This window comes from Diabrotica virgifera, chromosome 3 (assembly GCF_917563875.1).
Source record: "Diabrotica virgifera virgifera chromosome 3, PGI_DIABVI_V3a".
NCBI lineage: Eukaryota > Metazoa > Arthropoda > Insecta > Coleoptera > Chrysomelidae > Diabrotica > Diabrotica virgifera.
In genome coordinates, this window is record NC_065445.1 from 18,072,380 (window position 1) to 18,085,604 (window position 13,225).

At 35.2% G+C, this 13,225-nt stretch overlaps 3 protein-coding genes across 3 annotated transcripts in view; 1 reads left to right on the forward strand and 2 right to left on the reverse strand.

Moving 5' to 3' along the window:
- Positions 1–3,815, reverse strand: part of LOC114328743 (speckle targeted PIP5K1A-regulated poly(A) polymerase) — a 79,131-nt gene extending 75,316 nt beyond the window's left edge. The window contains exon 1 of the mRNA XM_028277698.2: positions 3,075–3,815. Coding sequence (XP_028133499.2) covers positions 3,075–3,655 — 581 coding nt within the window. The 5' untranslated portion in view covers positions 3,656–3,815. The remainder of the gene's footprint in view (positions 1–3,074) is intronic.
- A 479-nt stretch (positions 3,816–4,294) lies between these two features.
- Positions 4,295–7,198, forward strand: LOC114328729 (uncharacterized). Its single transcript, XM_028277674.2, has 2 exons — positions 4,295–5,213; positions 6,192–7,198. Exons 1-2 carry the CDS (start codon positions 4,866–4,868, stop codon positions 6,993–6,995), a joined length of 1,152 nt encoding a protein of 383 aa, XP_028133475.2. The 5' UTR covers positions 4,295–4,865; the 3' UTR covers positions 6,996–7,198.
- Positions 5,210–7,856, reverse strand: LOC114328736 (uncharacterized). The gene is made up of 2 exons (XM_028277685.2): positions 7,205–7,856; positions 5,210–6,079 (listed from the first exon to the last, which is right to left on the reverse strand). The coding sequence occupies exons 1-2, from the start codon at positions 7,655–7,657 to the stop codon at positions 5,255–5,257; spliced, it is 1,278 nt and encodes a 425-aa protein (XP_028133486.2). The 5' UTR covers positions 7,658–7,856; the 3' UTR covers positions 5,210–5,254.
- Positions 7,857–13,225: the final 5,369 nt, after the last annotated feature.

Sequence of the window (13,225 nt, forward strand, 5' to 3'; positions counted from 1 at the left end):
GATTTTTTAAATTAAACTCATGGACGTCACTTGATTGTAACTGTTCAAACTTATCTCGTTCTATCCCACCTGCAATTTTGGCAATGTTTGCAGTTAAAGTTTGAACACAGATTCTTCCTCATTTCCTGCACTCTGAACAGGCCACAGTTTTTTCCAGCATGATTAGTGTGACCAACTCCAATTCAGTCGAATTCGGGACAAGGCTGAAAAAAATACTTGAAATCCGGGACTTTTCAGTGAAAAACGGGCCATTTTCCAAAAACAGAAAAAAAAACATTTATATAAAATACAGAAACGAAAAAGTCCACAGTTTGAGTTTTTGTAGAACTATAATACCACGATATAAAATGGATGCGTTTTAAATGTGGTATTAGTATGACACTCTAGAAATTGTCAACTTTTTTCGTCCCACCAATTTCTCAGAAAAATAACGTATTCAAAATTTCAATATAGAATTTTACTAAAACGTCGAAAATTCGGATGGCCCGGACGCCTTGTCCGGGACGCCGGGACACGATTTCGTAATTCGGGCCACGTCCCGGATTTTTCGGGCTAGTTGGTCACACTAAGCATGATTTCAAAGTGTATGGTTTCAGTTCTTGTAATGATTATTTTATGTTTACGATCCAGCATTTCTATTTTCACTTTAAGTGATAAAACTGATTTTTTTCGGATCAAAACCGTTTTTTATTTTTTTTAGTCAATTATAAATTAGGAAGATAGTGGAAGAGACGTGTTACTTAATTACAATTTTTGTAACGAATGGAAAAGTATAACAATAAACACACAATTCAGCTCTTGCCAGAGCATGGAACCTGCGATTGCGGCAGAACTTAATGCTCTATGTTTTGAGTAATAGTTTATTTTACTTAAACATTCTCATTGTTACCAATCTCAAAAACACCAACGATGGCGACAGGGGGTTACCTCAAAGGATCTGCTGATGCCGATAGCTTTTGGAGATTTAATTTAGGTGTAGTTGTAATTGTAATAAGGTTAATTTTATTTTTTTATTAGTCGATTTGCTAACTCATTGAAAGGTGCTACTTCGGTATGCGGTCTACGGCAGAGTTACTAGTTTGGTATGCGGTCTACCGTCTGATATGCGATCTACGGCAGTTTAGCTGATTCGGCATGCGGTCTACGTACAAAAACAAATTAGAGAAACTATTACAAACTTTTTATTTATTATTTATATATTATTTTATTTATTACAAACTATTACAAACAAATTTATTATATTACTTAAAAGTTAAATAATCTTTGAAAAACTTATTTGTAGGGTCAACTGACAATACATAAACATTTTAAATGGTTTATACATATACATCTCTAACATCGTGCAGAAAAGCGATAAACTTATCTTCTACATTCCTTCGTAGAAACTTCCACGCAACATAATCCAAATGGGACTGCAAAGTACTGACAGGAACACCTCTCATTTTTTTCAAAATCGTAATTTTACCCTCCAACCAGGATCTTTCTATCCCTTGCATATGTGCTCCTGTTTGTGGGTCGACATAATTTTCCTGGTGGTTAACGGTTGAGTGCACGTAGCCTAATTGGCGCAAATTGCCGTATGCTGGCCATTCGTCCGAGTGAATTACTGACCCAGCTTCAACTTCCCTTTGTATGATGGGAACTAGGGTCGCTCTGTCTCTTCGCTCAACATAAAAATATCGGACCTCCTCTTTACTCTTTAATCCGAAGACCCACGGACCGTCAATTCGGCGTCCATGATTCCGATTATTTTCCGCTTCAGCATCGCTGTCTTCTGATTCTGCTGGATGGTCTCCATTTAATATTCGTCCTCTGTTGTATTTCCTTCTGCCCGCAAATCTGGCTTCGTCAATTTGGATTGGGTCTTCTTCCGTACCTCGAAGCTGTCCACGGCGATTCACTGACATCACAGAGGAACAGACTTCTCGACACATGCTGTACCAGTCCCCTATAGCTTCACTTCCTCTCCCCGTTACTTTCATTACTGTGTCAAAATCGAGTTCCAAAATGAACATGAACATCAATTCCAAAATTTGACATAAAGTTAACTTGCAGTTAATTTTTCCATTTAAGTCGGTGAAATGGAAAAAACGGTTGCCATGCCTAACTGATCTTGTGGTCTGGCATCCTCTCCTTGGACAGCGAAGAACTGGTCTATATTCACCACCCCAATCTCGTTTCCGCTTTTCTTCCATTTCTGCCCCACATCGGTGGCACGGCTCAGCGTCTTCAACATTTTGTAATAAACCGTTCGCTCGTAGAAATGCTACTGCCTCTGCTTCGCTCGAAATGACAGTTTGATAAAACTCTTTTAGCAACATTTTGTTTGCAACTAAATCAATCTTCATTTTGGGGCTCATTTTATACCAAAATAGGTCATTAAAGGTTTTAGTATAAGCACTACGTAATTGACCAATAATGAGTTCGTCATAATTTCCCTAATTTGTTTTTGCATTCCTAATTGAGCAGTAATGAGTTTATTTCAAAGATTATTTACTTTTTAAGTAATATAATGAAATAGTAATGAGTTTGTCATAATTTCCCTAATTTGTTTTTGCATTCCTAATTAAGTAGTAATGACTTTATTTCAAAGATTATTTAACTTTTAAGTAATATAATAAAATAGTAATGTTTGTAATAGTTTCTCTAATTTGTTTTTGTACGTAGACCGCATGCCGAATCAGCTAAATTGCCGTAGACCACATATTAGACGGTAGACCTCATACCGAAGTGGCACCCATTGACAGATGGTAATAAATGCTTTTTATTTAGATATATTATAAAATTTGATCCGCGAATAAAGAAATCTTGGGCCGCGAATATAGGAATTGGGTGGCATTTGTTTAATCCGCGAATAGTGAAAAGGCAAATAAAGGAAGCGCGAATAAGGAGCTTTTACTGTACATTATTTTGCCACCTTTTAGTTCTTTTGGGTTGGGGTGAGAAGGTGTGTTGTCCAACAGCAGGACTGCCTTTCTCAGTAGATCCTGAAGGCAGAACCGTCTGGATATGACAGGTCTGTATGTGGCAGGTTGTACTGTAATTGAAAATATTCTTCAATAACAAAAACTTACCTGAATGTATTGCTTCCAAGAGGTTCTTCCTCATCTTCCGATAAAGTTTCACGTATGCCTTCTTCATAATCAATACCGCTATCTGTGTGTTCATTATCCAACAAATCGCTTTCCTCCAAATATTCTCCACTGGTACTAGCTCTTGGTTCAATCTCCATAGCTGTCGAAATAGTCAATGATCCTTCCAAAAAGCTTACATATAACTCTTCAAAATGTTCATGATCTTGAAAGTATGTCCAGTTATCGACGTAGGGAGGAACTTTAATTGTTTCGTCGCATTTTGGACAAACGTAACTGCGGATTTTTTTTATTTGTGATTGACCGATTTCTGATAATGCACTTTTGATATTCTTTTTTACTGACAACATTAAAGGCACCAATTCTTGGGATTCCGCTGGGTTTGCATGAAGTAAAGACAATCTTCCTTTGCTGTTGAGAAAATTGGAAAACTCTGAAACCTTCTCGACTACTTCACTTACGGGGATGTTATTTGAAGAAAGATAAGCTCCATTTTCTAAGTGATTTAGTACATGAGTATCTTCCGATATATTTTCACTATTCAGCAAATCCTTATCATCCATGATGATCAATTTCTTAATGACTGCTGAAAAGATATTCTTGTGTGATAAGATAGTATAAATAAAAATAAAATAAAAACGAAATCACATTGTTAAAATTATTGATAATGATCACTATTTTATTTACAATAAAATTTTGTAAAAAAATATGTCAGCGGTTTATTTTTTATTTCATACAATTTTTTAACCCAAAAAAATATCATTACCACATCTTCTTTTTTTTCATTAAATTGGCCTACATTGTTGCGGAAATTCAGCTAGGTTTCATATTTAGCAACTGAATTTTTTGATTTTCTGTTGACTTTCTAATATGTTATATCATAATAACATCTATGGCCTATCATCCTGATAGAAGCCAGACCTAAATACTTCAGGGATTTATCGTCCCTGCCTAGGCGAGCTCCTGATTTTTTTCTTCATTCCGTACTTCGACAAAACGGACAAAACCAGGCCCAAACCCCAGTAGGATACTACCCAAATCTCTTCCTTTAAACTTAAACCAAATACTATTGACTTAAACCAAATACTATAAATACTAAAAACTTAAACCAAATACTATAACAGTCAATAGTATTTTAACTATTTATAATGGGAAAAAAAAATAGCTTCAAGTCAATAGTATTTGCTTAAACCTACCGGCAAAAAAAATTAAATCAGGATCACAGTATTAAAATATAATGGCCGGGATTCCTCTGGTCCAGAATGTTGCTCAGGAGTCTGTGAGAATACCTCTGCCTAGGTTACAGGTCAATCTGTTGCTGTCTTTTGTCTATCGATGTTGAGTCATCAAAGGTTCTGAGAAAAGAAATCTTAATAGCATAAATTACATATCCCTCCAAGTTGGGAGTTGAAGCAATACTGGTCCTCCATCAATTGAAAAAATCTTAAGTATAGTTTCCACCAGAGGAACATGAAGGAACTTTTGTGTTTCTGTTGCTTGTTGCTTAAAAATGTTTCGCAAAGTTCCTCAAAGTTCCTAAGTGTTTCTTCTTGTTTCGACAACAAATGTTGCATGTTTGCGATTGTTGGTGGTTTCCAGTTTTAGCGGTAAACTTCAAAAGAAATACGGCAACAACAGGCAACATAAACATATTGTTGTCTGAGTGGAAACAGATACAGCAACTTGTATATAGTGACTTGTTTTTGTCTAGTGCAGCTCGACGGCGAACGTGGAATAATTTATAGTCGGTCGGACGTGTGAAAAAATAGAAAAATGTCGTTCATGTGGACAAATGAGTTAGTACTCGAATTAATCGAAAACTATAAGCTTTGTGAGTGTTTATGGAATACAAAGCACGCCCAGTATAAATGTAGAAATGCGAAACACGATGCTTGGACAACATTGGCAGAAAAAACAGGCTCAAATATAGAAGAAGTGAAAAGAAAAATGAAAAATGTTATTGCACAATTCTATAGAGAAAGAAAAAAATATCGTACGTTAAAAAAGTCGGGAGCCGGCGCCGTATTTATTTCAAAGTGGTTTGCTTATGAAGTCTTGTTGTTTCTTGCGGGCAGGAACAAAGTTAGAAAATGTACTGAAAAAGGAATAACTACAAGTGAGGTACGTATTTTTTTTGTTTTATTTGTAATTTTTATACAAAGTTAAAAATTATTTTGCCATGGAACCATTCCTTCGGGTGACATAAAATATTGAGCAAATTCATCTCGAACTTGTTTAGCTTCCAACGTTGAATTACGTGCTTGTTTTTGCAGTGATGCAAACATATTGTTGTTTATTTCGTTTCTCCAAGAACCTGGGATCCTTTCGCCCGTATCTTTGTCTTCTGAATCAAAGGTGCCAGGAAGTGAGTATGACTTTCGGGAATGTAAACTGCTTCTCAGAAAATTATGGAGATATACACATGCAGCAACAACTAATTCCACTCTGTCGGGTTCAAGTAGCATGGGTTTTCTTAATACCCTGAACCTAGCAGACATGATTCCAAAAACGTTCTCAGAAATACGCCTAGCGCGTGACAAGCGGTAATTAAAAATTCGTTTTGAGGAACCTTTCTCTTGAGTGCCAGGGTAAGGTTTCAATAAGTTTGGTGATAGGGGAAAAGCGTCATCTCCTAGAAAAACAAACGGAACAGCTTTTGTTCTTCCTGGCAATGGTTCTAATTCAGGCAAATTGAGCGTGTTTTGATATAACATTTTTTTTGAAATGAGTACTGTCAAACACTCCACCGTCGGATATATACGACCTTGGCTGCCCACATTAAGATACATCACCTCATAATTTGCGTTGGCCACAATAAATAACACCACACTGAAGAAGGACTTATAATTATAAAATTCACTGCCACTATGTTTTGGTGCTTGTATCATAATGTGTTTGCCATCCATAACCCCGGCACATTTAGGAAAATTCCAAAGATTAGCGAATTGATGTCCCGTAATAAGCCACTCCTCTCTACTCTGAGGCATCTGAAAAATAAAAAACCGGTAAATTTGTTTAATCAAAACTTCTCTCGCTTTAAATATAATTTGTATTTCATATTAAAAGAGTAAGAAGTAAAAATATATTTTTAATTTTCAGGGTGAAGATGATGGGTCAGACAGCAGTGCAACGGACAGCGGGGAAGTTGAATCGCAAGATTCCAATATAGCAGACGAGGCAGATGCAGTAACTGATTCTTCTTTTATTGTTGGAGAGGCGAACAATGACGTCGACACTCTGAACAAAACTGTTACTGCTATTACTGAAACACCTACAAAGCCTAATGAAAACAGAACCAGATCTCCAACGCCTTCCACAAGCAGCACTACAAAAAGTAAACAGGGACCTAGGCTCTTTAAAAGTCCAAAAACAATGAAGAAAAGACAAGCTGATGTGAAAACTGACGAACGACAGGAAGAGGCATATGTATTGCTGAAGCAGCTACAAAATAAAAAGCCACGTAATCGGTTCCAAATTTTCGGCGAACTAGTTGCCTGTAAAATCGAAAATCTTCAAAATGAAAACGCTAAAAACACGGTAGAGCATTTGATCTCTAATATTTTGTATGACGCATCTATGGGTAAATACGATCGGCCATTTCCATGTTATCAAAGTTGGCATACACCTTCGGCCAATAACAACACAGCAAGATATTATTCAGATAACCAGAACTATTACTCATCCAGTACCAATGATTCTGTAACATCACCAGCCTCAACAACACACACACCTATGCCATCCCCAAATAGCTCTTGTTATGAAACTAACTATCTTCCCCAAACAGAGACAAACAATTCGACACTCTCAAAAGAAAAGCAGCCTTGTAGAAATCTTCAAGAATCATCTATATCTGATGCGATACGTCTGGCCATGTCAGATGCAGGACTTGATGTAAATTACTGATAAAATATTATTTGTTAAAAAGAATATCTCTTTAATTTTTTAATTAGATTTTTAAAATTTTTTATTTAGAATTTAAATAGAATATCTTGTTAATTTTTTTCTCACACTTCAAAAAATTGGTTTTTATTAAAATTTAATAAAATGTCTACTACTAATTACATTATGTCATTTGATTGAAAAGCTGTATATCTACCGAGGTATCTACTTACCTTAAGTTTATCCTTCAGAACTTCAGCGATTACTTTACATACTTCTGGTATAATTCTACTAATTGATGATACCGAAATTTTGAACAAGTACATCAAGGAATGGTAAGAATCGCCTGTTGCAAGGAATCGCAGTGTGAGTAGTAGTCGTTCCATTGGTGAAATGGCTTGTCTATAATTTGTATCTTCTTTCTGTATTTTGGGGGCAATTTGACATAATAACCATTCAAAATCGGTGCTGGACATTCGTAAAAAATTTTTGACACTACCATTATTTTTATTATTTCCTATGTATACATCGTCTTTTTTTAATACATTGAGTAGATGCATGCCACCATATTCACTTCTATCACAGAGACTTGGTTTCACCCAACATTTGTGCTTTCTTTTTTTCTTTTTTGCCGACAACACTATATAGGCCGCCGCTGCTGCAGCTATTTCATCATCTTGATCCATGTTTACCAACCGCGGTGGAAACACTAAGTTGCTCTCTCTCAGTTATCAGAAACGACCGGAAACAAAAAGTTCTGTCAGTGGAAATAAAAAGTTTACATTTGTTGCTAATAAGTTCCTAAATTTACAAACAAGAAGAAACACAGGCAACAAAAATGTTGCTACATGTTGCTATTTGTTCCTCCGGTGGAAACAATGCTTTAGATTAACAAAAAATCTAGACAATGTCTCAGAAATTTGGAGATTTAACGGAAAAATGCTAGGAAAAGCAATGGATCGTGTGTACATGGTGGAACGATCGGGAAATAGTGGCTTACTGACATGCTAATGAAGAAGTGAAAATTTTAGATACATAATTTTATTACTATTTTTTTTTTAAGATTTCGGTGTTCAGGTAGCAGGCATACCTTCATAGCGCTACCTATGTCATCCGCACATTCAGGGACGTAGCAGTGTGAAGCTTGCGGGGGGTCCCAATCGATCAAGGGCCCCATCTTGTCGTCTGATATTATGTAAAAATCTGTTATAGGTATATGATTTTACTTTGTGTGTTTAAATTTAAAAACGTAAATTTCTGAATAGGTGTCTTCGGCAAGTACATCATCTCATATCTAGAAACTTAATCCTTTCCGATCTCACGAACTTTTATGGTGACGACAATAAACTATAATGCTTTGTACGTGACTATTGAAAGATTTGAGAATTGTAATTTGCCGAATTTTAGAACAATATTTCTAAATCTAGAAATGGGTTTTCTCTTTAATCTTTACCTACGTTTATTATTTCGATACAATTATCCAGAGGCGTAACAGAGGCCCCCACAGCATGAAGCTTACGGGAGGCCCCAATATGTCAAGGGCCCCATCTTGTCGTCTACTATATGTAAAAATGTGTTGTTATATTATTTGCATACATACGTTTTTTAAGCACTGCTGTATTTAAAATGAAGTTGTCTATCCGAATTAATAAAATTGTAGATATATTCGATGATAGTGCACGAAGAAAATTGTTCATCTCATAGAATAATATACTATGTACCTACTAATGTAATCATTTAGTAATTTTTGTTCTATTTTATTCTATACCAATGAAGATGAAAAATGTAAGTCGTCATAAATCAATACATAAATACAACAATAGCTCAGTAAATGACAGTTTCGGAGAGAAATTATCAGCGTCACGACGGACGTAGTATATGTGCTTGACAATTTGGATTTAGGTTCTAGTTACACCCCACTTCAATGTTGGACTTATGCCGTTAGTTGCTTTTACTTCGGGGGGTGACACCACTCCTTGGAGTGAAAACATACGTTTAAAATAAGTCCGGAAACGCATAAATTGACTAATTATAAGCAACTTTTTCTATGTTAATACTTTTCAACTCATTTGCGAATGAAATTGTTTATTTTAAAACAAAAAAAAACAACGTTATCAGAAGGGTTTTTAGCAAATAACTCAAAAATAAGTATTTATCGAATTAAATATTAGATATCGAAAAAATATTTGTAGCAAAAATGTAGCTTATACTTATAAGATACAAAAAAATGGTGTACTTATTGATGAAGTCTATCGACACAGCAAAAGCACAGTTGAAGCTCATGAAAAATTATTCTTATTCGTCCAATTCCAAATCGAATATTTTCACCTGCTGGAATAACCAAAAAATGAAGCAATTTTCGGGAAAAAGTCATTAAAACTTTTTTTTAAATGTTTCAAAAAAAGCTTTAGTTTTATTTTTTATAAAAGTTTCTAGCACCAAAACTATACGAGTTACGCTCAAATAAAGTTGGCCCCTTTTTTTGGTAAAAAAAATCGTGAAAATCTCCCCCTATTTCGCACCCCAAAATAAAATGTATATAGCGCTTTACCATTTGCTTTAAATATTTATTGTTTATATGATCTGTAAGTTTGACCGGTTCAAAAGTTTTTATTTTTGAAAAAATTTGGTTTCATAGCAAAAAAAGTTTTTTTATTTTGGAAAAATGCCTTTTTTTTTCAAAATAACTTAAAAATTAAGTATTAGTGATACGAGGAATCTCAAAGAGCAAAGAAATGTAGGTCTTACTTTTATGAATATTTTGGCTTTATTTTTTTTGTAAGACAAAAATTGGTTAAGATATGGCTCTTTAAAATTTGCATATACTCGTGATTAGTGACTCGTTCAAGCCCTTTTAACTAGAACCCTTTTAAAAATAAGCACTTTGAACCGGTGAAACTTACAAAGTTAAGTATGTAATTTGTAAGGCGATAATGATTAGTTTCATTTGGGTGCTAAATAGCGGGAGATTTTCACAATTTTTTTTTACCAAAAAATGGGATTAACTGTATTTTGAGCGTAACTGGCTTAGTTTTGATGCTAGAAACTTTTGTAAAAAATAAAGTTTCTTTTAAACACTTTAAAGTTCTAATGAGTTTCCCCGATAAGTATTTCATTTTTTGGTTATTTCACGTAGAAATATTCGATTTGGAATTTGACGAATAAGAAAAACTTTTTATGAGCTATAACTTTTCTTTTACTGGGTCGATAGAATTCATTTTTGCTTCATTTTTTTAAAGCAAGATACACATTTTTGCTAACAATATTCTATTCGATCAAATACTTACTCTTTGAACTATTTGCGAAAAATTGCCTAAAAACGTGTTTTTTTTTTGTTGAACAATAAACATTTTTACTCATAAATAACTCGAAAAGTCTTAAGTTGACCACTTGGGTGGTCAACTGAAAATTACACGGTACCGCCTTATTTTACGTTCATTTACTGGGCTGTGACACATATAGGTATTGGTTACACATGACGCATTTAGTAATTTTTTAAAGGAGGCCTATTTCCAATTCTGCGGGGGGGGGGCGACGGAGTTTGTTACGCCACTGCGCACAGTCAAGATCTTCTAACTGCCTGAATAGGTTCTATATGATGGGCTGTTCGAACGTCAGCCACCTTTAATTTTTATCCAGTCTATCATAATGATAATAAGAAATAGAGTAGGTAATTAATAGTACATAACCCGCCTGTTTAACTCCACTTTATATGGCTATTTCTTGTTACTTCACCAAAGTTTAGCTTTGTATTCAGGGATGAATTTAGGTCAATTGACGCCCTAGGCAATTCTCCAGTAGCCGCCTTTTAAACATGTACAATTTTTGCGAAAAAAAAAATTGCAAGCAGAATTTGCTTATGGCAAATAATTGGATTTAAACTGCGACGTTTATATACATATAACAGAAAAAATTGTCATTCCAGTTCGACCACATCAGAGATTTCTTTCTTGATTCTTCTTTGGCAAAATTATCTAAAATGTCGTCATAATTGATCGCTTCTGTTACGTCACTTTCTACGGACAAAATCGACAAATTGTTAACACGTTCTTGCGTCATTCTTGATCGGAAATTATTTTTAATTCTTGATATTTTCGTAAATGACCATTGAGCGGACACGTTGGCAACTGGGAAGCACAAATAAATGTGCAAAGCAATGTCGAAATTAGGGAAAATATCTTTCAATCCACTCTTCTTAAATATTTAGTTATTTAGATATGTCACTTGGTGATTTTATTCATCATCATTCTCTTTGCCTTATCCCTATGCGGGGTCGGCTTCCCTAATTGCATTTCTCCACACAATTCTATCTTTGGGTCATAGCAATGTTAATCCCCTTTACCAACATGTCATGCCTTATCGTCTCCCCCCCAAGTCTTCTTTGGTCTTCCTCTCCTACTCCTTCCAGGAATCTGCACTTCAGCTATATTCTTCGTATTGGGTGATTAACGTCTCGACGTTGAACATGACCAAACCATCTTAACCTATGCTCTCTCATTTTGGCATCAATTGACTTCATAGACTTCCCCTAATATACTCATTTCTAATTTTATCATTCTTTGTCACTCCACTCATCCATATAAGCATTCTCATTTCCGCCACATGCATTCGTTGTTCCTCTTTCTTCTTCACTGCCCAACATTCAATTCCGTGCATCATAGTCGGTCTTATGGATGTTTTTTAGAATTTTCCCTTCAGCTTCATTGGAATTTTTCTGTCACACAACACACCACTCGCTTCTTTCCACTTCATCCATCCAGCCCTAATTCTACTGCATGCATCTCCATATATTTCTCCATTACTCTGTAATACGGATCCTAGGTACTTAAAACTATTGCTTTTCACAATCATTTCACCATCCAAAGATACCATTTTATTTGTAGTAACTCCATCTTTAAATATACATTCCAAATACTCTGTTTTTGTCCTACTAAGTTTTAAACCTTTTTCCTCCAGAGCTTGTCTCCACTGTTCCAGTTTTTGTTCTGTCTCTTTCACTATTTCCTATTAACACTACATCATCAGCATACATTAGGCACCATGGAATACTACCCTGTAGTTTCGCTGTTATCTGGTCAAAAACTAATGAGAATATATAAGGACTAAGCACCGAGCCTTGGTGCAATCCTACTTTCACCTGAAATTTATCAGTCTCTCCCACAACCTGTCCTAACACTAGTCGTTACTCCCTCATACATATCTCTCACAATCTTTACATATTCGCCAGGGACTTTTTCTTATTGAGTGCCCACCACAGAATCTCTCGAGGAACTCTATCATATGCTTTCTCAAGATCAATGAATACCATATGAGCGTTGGTCTCTTTATTCCTGTATTTTTCCATTAGTTGCCTTACAATGAAAATTGCATCTGTTAGTTGTTGATCTGCCCTGCATAAAGCCAAATTGATTATTGGATATTTCGGTTTCTTCACGTATCCGTCTATCAATTACTCTCTCCCATATTTTCAGGGTGTGGCTAAGTAGTTTTATAGCCCTGTAGTTTGTGCATTGTTGTATGTCTCCCTTGTTTTTGTAGACAGGTACTAATATACTGCTTCTCCATTCGTCTGGCATTTGTCCAACTTCCATAATTCTATTAAATAGATCTGCTAGCCAACTTATTCCTGTCTCTCCCAATGCTCTCCATACTTCCCCACGAATATCATCTGGTCCGACTGCTTTTCCTTTCTTTATTTTTTGAAGTGCTTGAGCCACTTCCTCGTTTGTTATTCTGGTAACCATTGCTGTTACTGTCTCCGTTAACTCCACAGGCTGTCTGTCAAATTCTTCATTTAATAAACTGTCAAAATACTTTCTCCATCTCTTTTTGACATCCTTTTCGTGAATTAGTATTTTATTATTTTCATCTCAGATACATCTAATCTGATTAACTTGGTGATTTTATTGTGGTATCTAAATGACCCTTTAAAAGTGAATGCATTTATGTATGAATGATGTATCTAGGTCGTCTTTATAAATTTGTATCAGATTTTTAGCTTCTTTAATAATTTTTTCATTGTTTTTGGCAAATCTGTTATAACACGAAAACGTTGATAAATAAGTCGATAAGATTCCAGACGTCTAGCAGGTCTATATCAGAGTGTCGATTATAATATGGAATGTGTGGATTTTCGATTTTCATCTCATCACTAGCTGAAAAGTTTAGTTCATCACCGGCCTCCTCGTCAAATTGAATTTTTCTTTGTCTCTTTCTTATTTCTTTATATGTTTTATTTGGGCACAATTTTTTGG